The 13,457-nt window shown below is 36.1% G+C and overlaps 1 protein-coding gene across 2 annotated transcripts in view; it reads right to left on the minus strand.

The window, feature by feature from the left end:
• Positions 1 to 4,436: 4,436 nt before the first annotated feature.
• Positions 4,437 to 13,457, minus strand: part of VPS13C (vacuolar protein sorting 13 homolog C) — a 100,390-nt gene continuing 91,369 nt past the window's right edge. For both annotated transcript variants that reach the window (XM_076348377.1, XM_076348376.1), the window contains 4 exons: positions 9,539 to 9,630; positions 8,923 to 9,046; positions 8,575 to 8,658; positions 4,437 to 6,147 (listed from right to left, as the gene is read on the minus strand). In XM_076348377.1, the coding sequence (XP_076204492.1) occupies positions 6,046 to 6,147; positions 8,575 to 8,658; positions 8,923 to 9,046; positions 9,539 to 9,630 (402 nt within the window). In that variant the 3' untranslated portion in view covers positions 4,437 to 6,045. The remainder of the gene's footprint in view (positions 6,148 to 8,574; positions 8,659 to 8,922; positions 9,047 to 9,538; positions 9,631 to 13,457) is intronic.

Here is a 13,457-nt window from a genome sequence, read left to right on the forward strand (position 1 = left end):
TCAACGGCAAATTTCTTTCCAGCATGGAAATGGAAAGCACAGCCAGAGGCGAAGGCGACAATAAACACAAGAGGAAGCTTTATAAGCACAATACAGTCCTCATATATCAACTAAGTCAAGGGCAGATTCAGGGCCACATTTATCAGAGCAGAGACTAGGACCTGTACAGCTCAGTGATTTACCTATAAGGCTTTGATTATATATGACAGGAACTTGTCATACCTGATGGGGAAATGTTTCAAACCCCTAGAAGTATGCTACATTATAGAGTGCATAAGCACCTTCCCTATTTTTCAAGTCTTTGTTTTCGACAAGCATTTTTCAGAATTATACATCCTTACTGTGCTTACCTTTGATAAACAGCAAGTCTAGAAACAATGTGGACACACACACACAAGATGAACACTGGAATTTGAGTGTTGTCATGTTATCAATAAAGAGGATTTTCAGTGTTCCATCTGCTGACTCCAGTAAAGTGTCTAGGAATGGCTCTGCCTCCCTGACTGAAATCCAAACAAAAATTTATTTTCCTTGTTAAAATTCAACAGTTGTTGTTTTCAAGTACTGCAGTTTGTCTTCATAACTAGATGAGGTATTTTCCCAGTTACTGATGTAAAAGGAATTTGTAGGAGGATATCAATGTATCGAGTTAGCTTTTTACCAATTTTTTACCTCTAAAGAGTTAGCCATTTTACAGATGTATCACCATCCTCCTTTCGCTTTCCTTAACTCCCAACGTACCATGCCAACATTATGGGGTTCCTCCTGCCTCCCTCACCCCCCCGCCCCAATGCAATCTGAAGACTACATCAGGATAGACAATGAACATTCTCACTCTAAAATAAATAACAAAGAATATAAAATAATTTCAAAGTAGAAGTTTGTTTGCTGACCTGTAGGAAGGGCGAGGATACAATGAACTGAATCAAGTTTTAAATTCACATGTTCCTTTTGATAGGTCAATTCTTTCCTTTTCAGAGTTATTTCTCCATTCATACTTAGGCTTTTCTCCTTCAGACAAGTCAGGTGACTAGATTAAGCTACCATCTTTGTTGCTGACAAACATCTTGAAAACTCCAAAACAGAAGCAAATTGCAGCACGGAGATAATAAATGCTAAAGTCTGGAGATCTGTGTATTTGCATCATTGTTACTTAGTGATTATGCAAATGAGATTCATAACTCAAGGAAGGGAATTGCATTAGGATCATTAGTAAACTGAATAATATTCATATACTTGGAACAAATTTTATTTTACATCTAGATGTCTAATAATTTTTTTTCCGTCAATCTGCCCTTCATGTGCTGTGTGGCATTGCATGTTTAACCGATAACTGTCCTCTCCCTCAAAAGCATACCTTTGTCCAGGAAATTTTAATAAAGAGACTAAAGCTTTGATTTTTCCGATGGAACCTGAAGTTGTATATGTTGATTCTCAAATCCCTCCACTTCTTTCTTATAATAAGAGTTCTCTTGAAGTGGTAAGTCCACTGGCGTCCATTTCAAATTATGTCTTCACACTCAGGTTTGAATAAATGCAACTTTATAAGCTGTTGAAAGAATTATTTTGTCAAATAGATGCTAGCTAGTTTCAAAAGGTTTCACAAGTCAGTTTTCACTTTTAAAATTAAATCCTTTTTATTTTATTTTTAAATACTCTGAGTGACCCAAGATCCTCTTACATAAATAATCCTTGTTTGTCAACCAAAGACCAAGATTAGGATATACCTAGAGTAATCACTATGTTACTCTACTACAACAAAAGCATATTTACTGCCAGCAATGAAATAAAAATATTGGTACCCTGATTGTTAAGGTGAATTACTTAATTTATTCCCTCCTTCAACTTCACAATTAATCCCCTCTAAAACTATTTAATCTCTTACTACGAAAACACTCCCTATTCAGTGTCTATAATAAATGAAACATTCTTCCAGACTCTTTTAAGTGATGATAAAATGGTTAAACACAATGGTGAAAGCTGTAAAGTTGTATAATTTAAATTAACCCAAGAAACACAGAACCTCACATGTTTGGGGTTTTTCTTTCTTTCGGGGGGGAGAAGGAGGTATTTCAGATTTCTTATTGCAAAAGAATCACAGAACAGCTGGGGTTGGAATATATCTCTTGAGATTGCACAGTCCAACCACAGTCAGCTAGAGCAGGTTGTCCAGGACCATGTCAACTCAGGTTGTTAATATCTACAAGGATGGAGATTCTACAATCTGAGTGTTTTTAAGTGGTGGGGGTGGGGTGGTATTTGCTTCTTTTAAACGTTCACTTCAGTAGTATTAAATTGTTGGCTTATTGTAATTCTGTAGAGAACGACTGGTAGTAGTAGACCTCATGAATATAGGGTCCTTTTAAGAGGAAAAAGTCTGAATAAAATCCAATTAAAATTCCCATTGAAAGATACCCTAAAAAATCCCTCTGAACAGTTAGCAGCAAAATGGACCAAGCTCATGTAATAAATTGGTAAAGAAGCTGACTGATAATTTTCATTGAATTTCTGTCCAATCTGGAGACTAGTAAGGCTTCACATGCTGAAATGTTGTACTTTGAAAATACAAAGTAAAATACTCCCTAAAAAAGCCCACAGTTAAGTGGAATTGATAGCACCACCCTGTGAAGAACCACATATACCTATTATCTATTCCAAAAGTTCTCATGTCTTTTTTTTTTTTTAAAGGATTAGATGGTTCCAAAAACATAAGCAAAAGCATATTAACATATTTTTACATGAAACAGTTTGATTTTATTATAATTTTCTGCTACTGTCCTTTAAAATGATTACTAGGTTGAGATAGATCTACACTGAGGAAGGACACACTGGTCTCTACCTAGGAAGCAACTGAGCATGCTGGTGGAGGGAGGGCATGACAGAAAGGACTGAGGGAGTTTCAGAAAGGAGGCTACAGCTCAAGCAAGAGACTGAGAAAACAGTTGCAAGGACTAAACACCCATCCAAGGCCTTGTAAAAAAAAGAAAATAAAAAATGCTTCTGAAGAGCCAGAGAAAGCTATGATGAGCCAGAAAGCAATGGAGTAACTGAAGCACAGCAGGGACCCAGGCCCAACCTAAATGCTTGGAGTTCTAATTAACAAGCTAGTATTCCATGTCTTATATTCAGTAAAACTTGGCTTTTGAGACAGCAAAAACTTCTGGGAGCTCATTGTAAGGAAAGGTCTAGGAAGATCTCAACAGTTCATCCAACTTGTGTGCTCAGTAATACTGAAACTCTAGAGCTTCATCGAAACACGAAGTCTTAAAGGTATGCGAAATCACTTCGTTGCCAGACAGTTAAAAAAAAAGCTGAAATCTTTGCAAAAGCTCTTTCACATTGCATTGCAGCACCTGGTTGAAATGCATCACTAAAGATTGTCTGAAAACGCACTCCACCCCAACAATGCCTCATTCCTACAGTTCATCTAAACAGGATTTAATTCTGCAGTTGTTCTTATGCTGGACATATACTTAGGAACTAGACAAGAGACCCTCCTTGTCCCTTAACTCCCTCAGCCAGCACTTCAAGAAGATGCACCAGCTTAAGGAAAAGGGCAGAAAGGGAACAGGAAAAGAAAGTTGCCACAGTCAGAGAGCAAAGCCTAGGTACAGCCAACAGCATTTACAGCTGGAGAGAATGCAGCAACGCAAAAGGCTGGATAAAAAACAAGAGCAAAGACAGAAGGACACATCATAAACCGGAATGGAACACCTGAAGAAAGCACAGGACAAGCACTGGAAACCTATTGGTCCCGAACATCTATCTTCATTTATTAAGAAATGGAATTCCTTAGCAAATGATCTTTCTCATGTCCTCTTGAGTGCGTGATCCAAGTGGTAAAGAAGGTCGTTCATTACTACTTCAGCTGGAATTTTTAGTGCCATCTACCAGTTCAAATTCAGCTAGCAACCCAAAATGCAAAGACATGCATTTCAAAATAAAAAAAAATTGTTCCATAGAACCCTAGTGCTTCTTCAGACTATTTTAAATAGGAAGCTACTTCATTGTACCTAATCACATATAAAGTGAGAAAATAAAATATCTACTGTTTACAATTCAAGCCAGAAAGCTTACAAATAAAAATGAGGAAGTACAGAACTGAATCAGGCAGAAGACTGTAGTCAAACGTGTCATCAGAACTGTTTTAAGCTCCAATTCTCCATCTCAAAAAAGGCACATGGTACCATCTAAACATGCACTGTGAGTAGACTGAAGTGAAATCTGTTTTCAACTATGAATTAAGAGACAGTACACATACACATCCCTTACATGCCAGACAACAAGGTGAAGGAAACGCTGGTCTGTAGAAAGCTCTTCTGCCGTACACTACTACTCCAATGATTTTTTCCATATAGTGCCAGTGACATGTGGTAAACCAACAGCATATAACGTATATTAGAAGCAACAACATTTAAAATCATAGCACAAATAACTGCATATAAAAATTTATTGTCTTTGTTTTCAAACATGGGCTTGAAATACATACAACCTAGACAGCTAATTTAGTTAATGTTTGAGCAGAGCTTTCTAGGAAATGGGTGATATCACAGAATTGAAGTTTGTACCACATTTTTTCCAATCACAGCAAACCAGATTAATAGCCATGTGCATACAATAGCAATAAAATCATGTCTGCAGATGCTCTCTGAAAGTTCTGTGTTTGGCAGCTTACTTTCAAATATCTTAAGCTTTCTAATTTTGGTGAGATCATAGGTACAGGTTAAGAGTACATTTATAGAATCCACCAGCCCTTAAGTATAAAGAGAGTTTAAAAATCTAGAACTAGTTCTCATGATTGCTCCACTTATTGAATAGATCTATGCAAGAATATTGCCATTTCTATTTATTGAGTTCATATCTATAGCTGTTCTCTAGTACAAAACTAAATAAACATAAATCATTCTTTCTAAGTGAAGTAAGTTAGAAAGAGCAAATTTTTAAGAGTAAGTATTTGCAAGGACACTTCATATCTTATTCGAGAGCCAAAGACTGACAGCAAGAGCTCTTAGTTTACTGATCACTGAACTAAAATCTGTTTGCTCATATACCCCTTGACCCAGACAGCTACTTATGTATGTGCCTAGTGTTAAGAATGGAACTTGTCTCAATGAAGTTTGTGGGATCATACTTTAAATGTGCTTAAATATCTTGCTAAACTGAATGCTAACAGTCTTCAGGAAGAGAAACTGCAACAAAAATATTATATCAGAACTGACTTTTAGTTTAATGAGATGGCACTCTTCCAGTGGAGTAACTATACACTGAAATATGGAAAGCTAATTACTTTGATTTAAGCTTTTGACATACAATGCTGTCTAAAACCAGCGTGCTGTTCCTCCTGGAGGAGTCTTTAAGCTACAGCGATACAACCAAAATCATATACATGCACATGACACGTGAACAATTTTTTCCATTTTTCAGGTGCAGAGTTTCATTTACAGTATAAGTGACAACATTCCCAAGTAAGCATTTCCAGACAACAATAGCCTATTTCTTTCATACATATTCAATTCTTACATTGCTCCAGTGCAGTATTTTCTGATACTAAACAGACAGGGATGAAATTATAGTAGCTAAATTGTATACACTTCTTTCTTAATTTAAAGAGAATGCTGTCTAAAATAGAAGTTTTTAATTAGTTTCAATCACTAACATAAGTACTTTATTTTGCAAAACACTAGAACCACAATTACTACAACCTGTCTGTAAACCATAAACTTAAAGTGCAAATTGGATAATCACTTTATTTTAGAATCCATTTACAAGAACTCCTGACATGAAAAAGGGCAGAAAAAACATTTCTGAGTGGGAAAATATTTTAGCAAAAGTTGTAATTTTTAAACTTAAATGCGTATTTTAGAAGAATGAAATCCATAGTTTTAGAAAGAGGCATAGCTTCTTAAAGTGTTTATGGCTGTTAACTTCAAAGGAAGACCTAAGATATTTTATCTTTATTTTCTGCACAACGTTTCCATGTGCTTCTAATCAATTTCAGGGATAAAATTGCATACCAAAGGTCAAACCCGACAAATCCTGTCATTATCAAGACAGCATTTGTGGTTTCTTCAACTGCAACGATGCTTGCTTCACCAACTTTTGTTGTTTTCTTGTTGCCTGGGCTTCCTGAATGGCACAACAAATCCTCTGTAAAGCAACATATTGAAAGAAAGAAAATTAAAGCATGCAGTCTGCGGTTTTCTTCTGTAAGATGCTACTAAAAATAGTAAAAGTTTAAATACTGTAAGAATAAGGTCTTTTGAGGAAAATTCACTATCAGATCAAATTAAGCAATTTTTTCTCCTCTAAAATGGATAGAAAAGTATTGAGAGCCCACAACTACTAGATTCAGTCTGAGGTAAAGAGCCTCAGAAGAGGACTATGTTCAGGCCAACCAACCAAGAGGTTTGCATTATCATTATCTGGAAACATAAGAGAATCACTCACGATAATTAAAAGAAGATATAAATGACAGCAGGCACTTTTGAAAATATTTACAATGACAAGCACTCTCAAACTGTATAGTTAGCGGAAATCCACAGAAGGATACATTGAAATAGAACCTAACAATAATCCTAAAATTACAAACAACTTAACTGAACAGAGCAGTGCAACTAAACCAGTCATTTTTATTTAATTCCTGAATCCAAACAATCTAATAGTTAAGAAAATCCCACATCTCAACTGTCTAACATTAAACATACTGTACATTATGAATAAAATGTGTATACATAATATTAACATAGTGATACATCTCTAGTGTGAGAAAATTAACGTCCATGTGATATGTGTAAATGCCTGGGGGAAAACAAAACCAACAAAAACCAAAACGTACTGGGGTAGCTTGGATGGTCAGTCTGATTTTACCCAAATAATTCCAGCATTTAGTGAAAGCTGAAGTGTTTGAAATGCTTGAGGGCTTTTCTTATCCACAATTTCAATAAAAGTAAAACTCATTTATACAAGGAATATTAAAATAAAGACTAAGTTACCTGGATGGACAAGTAACATGCATCAGGTGTACCTGAAGTATTTCAAACATTTATGGATTTCTGGTAACTCATGGAGGCCAGCGAAAGATTCAGAGGACTGAAGAAGGGCAAACCTAAAACCCTTGTTTGTTTTTTAGGGGAGACAGAAAGAACAAGGAAGCTACAGCTAACCTTAATCTGATCTTAAGGACATTTGTTTCATGCACATACAAAGGGCACCACAGAAGCCTTCACAGAAGTGACAATTATTTGTGAAGCGTACTTTTTTTGTGTCTTCCTATCAAATTGGTATAGTTTTACAAGTGGGATCTATGCAAAGAAGGGAGATGCAAAATGAAGAGTAATACTGAAACTCAAGAAACAGAAATCCACGGAAGTTAAATGGGTAGTGTTGCACTTCAGGGCAGAAAAATTTATTTTCAATGTATGCATACCAGCATAAACACTAGCAAAGGAACATGTAGTTAGGCAGTAACAGAAAACAGAGAATTAAACACAAAGAAGTATCCTTCTAGTGTGGCCTGTGCATTGTATACAATGTTCCAGCTTTGGCCATGACAACAAGATACAGATAAACTAAAAGGATTTAAATTAGTTAACCAAAAGTGTGATTTGGAAGACATGCTGTAAGAAAAAGTTGAAGGAACTTTTTCTTTAGGCAAGAGACAGTGAAGAAATAATATAGACTCTTCCAGCAGATTAAAAAAAGTGCCTCAAAATGATAGCAATTTTTTTTTTCCTTTCTGGTCTAACCCATTCTTTTAGAAGGCTTGATCAATTTAATAGAAGCAATTTGGCCCCTATTCTGATTCTAGCTGCTGACTTGCCATTTACTGGAGCTACAATTTCAAGTGTGCTTCCAAGATGCTGTGGGTCTAATCGATTTCACTTTTGGTACCAGGGAGAACTCCTCCTTTCCCATCATCTGATACAAAACTACAGCAAGATGCATGGTTTCCTAGGTAAATTTTTCTATTGTTGAAGGACCCTGGAATTGTTAGTTCAGCTTGTGTGAGTTAGCTATGAGACCCAACCATCCACAGAACAAAAGCTCGCAAAATAAATCAGACTCTCCAGCATCAATATGAAGAAATATTTAGAGATAAATGGTAGAAACCCCAGGTGCGGGGAGGGTGGGGCTGGGAAGGGGGAGGAATTTAAGTAAGCCTTTTCACATAAGGTACACTTATTGGGTTAGTCCAGTGATCTTGAAGTAATGAGGAGGCAGCAGAATTCAGAGGTATGTTGAATCCTAGAGACTATAATGAACTTTACCTAGTACTTTAGGTATTTGAATTTTTTCCTTTAATGAGTTTTAATATACAAAACATAAGACCATGCAACTTCAACCTTAAATTATTATTGCGTATGTTCTCTTGAATGCTTTAGACTATCTTGTGTCATCTTTCTCCTGGTTGAACTCATTTTTCAACATGAAAGTATGATAAACGGTCCTCAGGCACAGCAGACTATTCTATAACCAGTCTCTGAACGTTACCATCTTTTTTACATGCTGAGTTTCAACAACTGTTAACAATATCATACGGAAAGAAGATGAAAGAAAAAAAAAGAAAGAATATACCCTTGCTGTAGTTTCATCCTGAAGCTGAACTGTCTTTACACATTCATAACCTGTACTGTCCTTCCTTTGGAACATCCTTTGATCCTGTTGCAGAGGGGAACAAAAATGTACTTCAGGTGACTCACAAAACAAGAATGCAGAATCTGATACTGAAATGGCTTGAATGTCAACTTCAGGTTAGATTTCAATGTCACCTCTGTCCAACCCAACTCATACTTTCAAGAAATCTTAAGTAAATCCTGTCTCATAGTCCCATCGTTAGCAGTTAGAACCATAAATAAGTTAAGAGCATGTTTGGACCTCTAAGTAGTGTTAAATAAAAAAAAAAATTTTACATGTTTTACTTACCAAAAAAGTTATTTTTAAGACATTTGCTTCGTAGGAGGGACAGCATGTAAAGTCTTCAAATAAGTAACCCCACTCTGTTATTAAATGGCCCAAGATTTCCACTTCTTTTACATATATCACTCTCCTGTTCAGAAGAAAAAAGTTAACACTCAATTTCTCCCTGGGACTAAAACTTTGCCAGAAAAACAAAACAAGAAGAAATTTGTTTGAGAAGGCATTTTCTATGTGGATTAAAAGTATCCACTCATTCACAGTGGAACCATATTTCCTTAATACATATTCTGAGATAATCACTTTGTCCTTAAGACTCATAGATGATCTATGATATCGCATAGTATCCGCAGGCCAACTTAATTGAAACCCACCCAGCCCTCCAAATCCAAACATTTTACTAAAACTGGATACTAGAGGGTCATCAGTTAATTCAAACCAGTTCCTCAAAGCCAGCCTCTACCAGATGAAGGTAGTCAAACAGCTACATACTAGCTACATAATGACACAATTACTACTAGACTGACAGATGATCAGTTGCTAGTATTCACAGTTGCTAGCTAGCTGCCCCTTAATTACTTCAAAGCTCCAATGTCAGCCAGCACACTAAGACAAAACTTAATACCTATTGGTAACAATAAGGTTTGCTCTTCTGCCTCTTGGAAGCGCACAGTGGTATCGATAGCTCTCTTTTTCCAGTTTTCTGATGTGCAATTTCTGAAACAGAAATAGAAAATTTTTGGGCTGTGAAAAGAAAACTCAAAGCGGTGTTTTCAATTCAAAAGCCTTTTTAAAAGTTGCCTCGTTGAACTGGATCTTTAAAGACAGGCTCTCACAGTATTCTCACTCCTGAAGCTGAGCCACTGAAAGGTCTCATCTGTTCCACTCAAAAGATGGAACATTGACACTGCAGTATCAGACTATTTCTTCAGCTTTCATTTCCTTTCTGTGCTAATAATTGTTCAGTGATGTTCATTCTGTTACATCCCATGCTGCAGACTTGATTCAAGAGTGAAAATCCTGCAACAGTACCTTTAAAGGCGGCAGCATATGACCCAGACCCTTAGAAATAAACTGTCAAGTTACAAATACTCAATGGACCTCAAGGTCAGGCTTCTGAAGCGTTGAACAGACATGTCTATTCAACATCCAAAATAAGAAGGCATATGAAAGCATGGATCAAATTACTCATCACGTTTCTGTTAGACAACTACAACTCAAGTGGCAAACTGTGAATACAGAGGTTAAAAAAGTTTCCAAATCAAGTACTGAAGTGCTTCCTAGCTATTTTTTTTTCAGTTCTTCATTAATTTTTTGATTAGCTATTTTTCAGATTTCCTATTCTGTACATGCTGTTTAACTGGAGTAGAATACTTCCTAGAGCATGTCACCAGGTTTACAATATTCCATCGACTCCAAAAAGCAGCATGGAAGACAGTCTCACAGTTATCCCTAAATCAAGCTCACAATAACACTGGCTTCAAGGCAACAAGACTCACAAAGCGACACATCAACATATTTGTGGGAAATGGATACACATCAAAACATCATGTAGAAAAACATAAAATTGTGAAATGAATAATGTATTACGAATGGGAACCCAACCTCAAACTGGGTATGAGAATAAATCTGTGCCAACTACTGGTTCTCCTGCTATGAATTTGTCAGAAAGCAAGCAATCTGTTTCTGTCCACCCTACTTTGCCGCCTGCTTGATTAACTAATGTAACACATTAACTATGAGTTACAGGTAAATATACTTGGGTTACTAGCTTGAATGAATGTTAGTTTTCAGGACAGAAGTGGTCTGCTAGAATTAAATACATGTTTTCTGTTATAATCCTGTATATATTTAGTAGCTGTAAGGTTGCTAGAATTCACATTCCAACTGTAATTGTCATGTACATGATAAATACGTAATTGTTTTTCAAGAACCTTATCTGTACACAGTTTGTATTAAATGCAGAGATCATGAATTCTCTGGGTAGGAAACCTACCATAGTAACAGTGTCATATCACACACATCTGATCTAAAACCAGCTACCAGCAGAACACTCCAATGGGAAGCCCCTAAAATACCCATGCTTACTCTTCTCTTTGGGGAAGCCGTACATTGTTACATTTAAAGATGAAAACTCTAGCATGAAAAAACCTGAAACAAGGAATATACACATCAGGTTTAAAGCTAGTTCTGCATTTATTTTGGACTGCAAAGCTAAGTATAGTTGTAATATGCAATATGTACATTCCTATACTTCTATCATCTCATGTCTGAACCGACAAATCAAAGTGCCGCTGACGTTGGAATTCTGCGAAGTTATTCATAAGCAACTAGACAACGTTTAGAAGCTAGCAATATTAGCAATAGTAGAGCAGTTGGATTATATAGTGTCAACCTTGGGAACAAGTGTTGGAAAGAGGATGTGCGTACCCAGAACTTTGGCCTAAGACTCTAGCCAGTGAAAGCATCTGGATCCCATTTATACTCAAGAAACTTCTAACAAACACAGGGCTGCAGCACAGTAGTCACAAAAGCCTGGTCAGGGTCACTAACCTAGTTACATTCTCTGACAACCACGAGCTTTTTATATTTAAAAATTACGATGGTCATCAACACAGGATTTTACAGAAACTCCATTTATCACAGTCTTCCTAGGTCACAAAATAAAACTTACCATTTATTGCTAGGATCAAGAGATTTCAACTATCGCCACAGAGAAGTCAACTGAGATGCTGAAATTTAACCTATGCTACATGCATCTCAAACATCTACTCTACCCTCTACCACTAAGAACGTTAAGTCAGTGCAAAAAATCTTCGTAAAATACACTTTCCACTTGTAAATAACATTTAATTAGTTAAAATGAACAAAGACAGTTATATAGGCATAATGTCAATGCACATTAGCTTTGTACTCTCTAAGCCAATACAACCGCCTTTTTTATCATGACAATCTGTTTTAATGGAAAGTGTGCAGCTCCTGTGTAGGAACGTGAGGAAACATAAGGAAGAACGAAGGCCATACACGCTCTGCCTGGATGCAGAATGTATGCACCTCAGATCAATGTTTAGCAAGTGCCTGCAACTGGATGGCCCAAAATTGGTTTGATGTTCTTCACAGCAAAATAAGATGACCTTCGGTTCATTTTACAGCTGTTACTGTGGAATTCAGCCTCTGTATAACAGTATATTTCTCAAGTTGTTTCTGACAAACTAGTGAGAACAAATTAAGGAGGGAGGACTAAAATTCCAGTATGTTTTTAGTTATTCCTTGTAAAGATACATTTCCTTCTGTATTTCCATAGCTGGATCTATAAAACCGGTAAGATGACAACAGAAGCTAAACTTGACTCCACATGTATCTGTCTATGATCAACCACACAGGCTAAGAACTCTATGTAGTTTAAGTAACCAAAATGGAAAGATCTTTTGTCCACTCAGCTTACACCAGAATCAATTAAAAGAGGCTTCAACATTTATTTATATTTGCATTTTATTTTCATATATTCAAAAGTTCAACAAATGTCTTAAAGCATCATCATACATTGCAACTGACCCCAAAAATCCTTTAAGCTCAAAAGTGGATTAATATTCAAGAGTTTAAATCAACAGCATCATGTTTTCCTGTATTTGCTCCCTAGTGATGCAACGTTTTTGAAAAACATTTTAATTCAGCATTTTCCAGCAACCAAAAATATAGGGTCCATGTCTTCTGTAAAAAAAATATCACTTTCTGACCACCTTAAAAATTTCTGAAACTCTAAGACGTACATGAAAGGAAGAAAAATGCCAAAAAGACTGCTTATCTCAAAGTCTCTTCAAAACATCAGAAGAAAGATGGCAGCATAGGACTAAAATCAAAATATGAACTCACATTTTATACCTGAACCATAGCTATTTTAAAAACAAGTAAAAATTAAAGAAATACAAAACGCACCACCATGTAAGACTGCAATTCAAAGGCTGCAATCCATATTCTGAATCCTTTTGTTGGATATGCAGAAATGAGACATGCCACATATTTAAACAGATTTATTCATAAACATGTTCCTCTATTTCAACTCAAAGCTTTGGAGAGAAACCTGTTTCTCATAACTTCAGAAACAATCCTGATAGTATTTTTAGATTTTACATGCAATAAGTTACTAAAGTAAGAGTTCCCACTGAGCTCTGTGCTTAAGTGATGCAATATTTCTCTGAGCTATTCTCAATACACCTGATAGATATCAACACAATGGTGGTGGCATTATGTAAAAAGGGGGTTGCATTTGATGCAAATTACTCCATGATCTGCACACTCAAAATTCAGGCACCTTTATCAAAAGCTTTTATTTTTATGAGAACACTAGAGCACTTTAAAGAAGTTCAAGTCATTCTTATTTTACATGGAAATGAAAGAATCAGTGCAAATTCACACAGCAGAACAGTGACTCAACCAGAAATAGAATCTGCAGTTTCTTGAAACCTAGTATATTATTCTCTCTGCCAACCACTGTCTCACCACCATGTCTCAATTATTCACTAGGTGTTCTGCATTCTTTATAA

The sequence above is a fragment of the Aptenodytes patagonicus genome, chromosome 10 (genome assembly GCF_965638725.1).
Source record: "Aptenodytes patagonicus chromosome 10, bAptPat1.pri.cur, whole genome shotgun sequence".
Classification (NCBI taxonomy): Eukaryota; Metazoa; Chordata; class Aves; order Sphenisciformes; family Spheniscidae; genus Aptenodytes; species Aptenodytes patagonicus.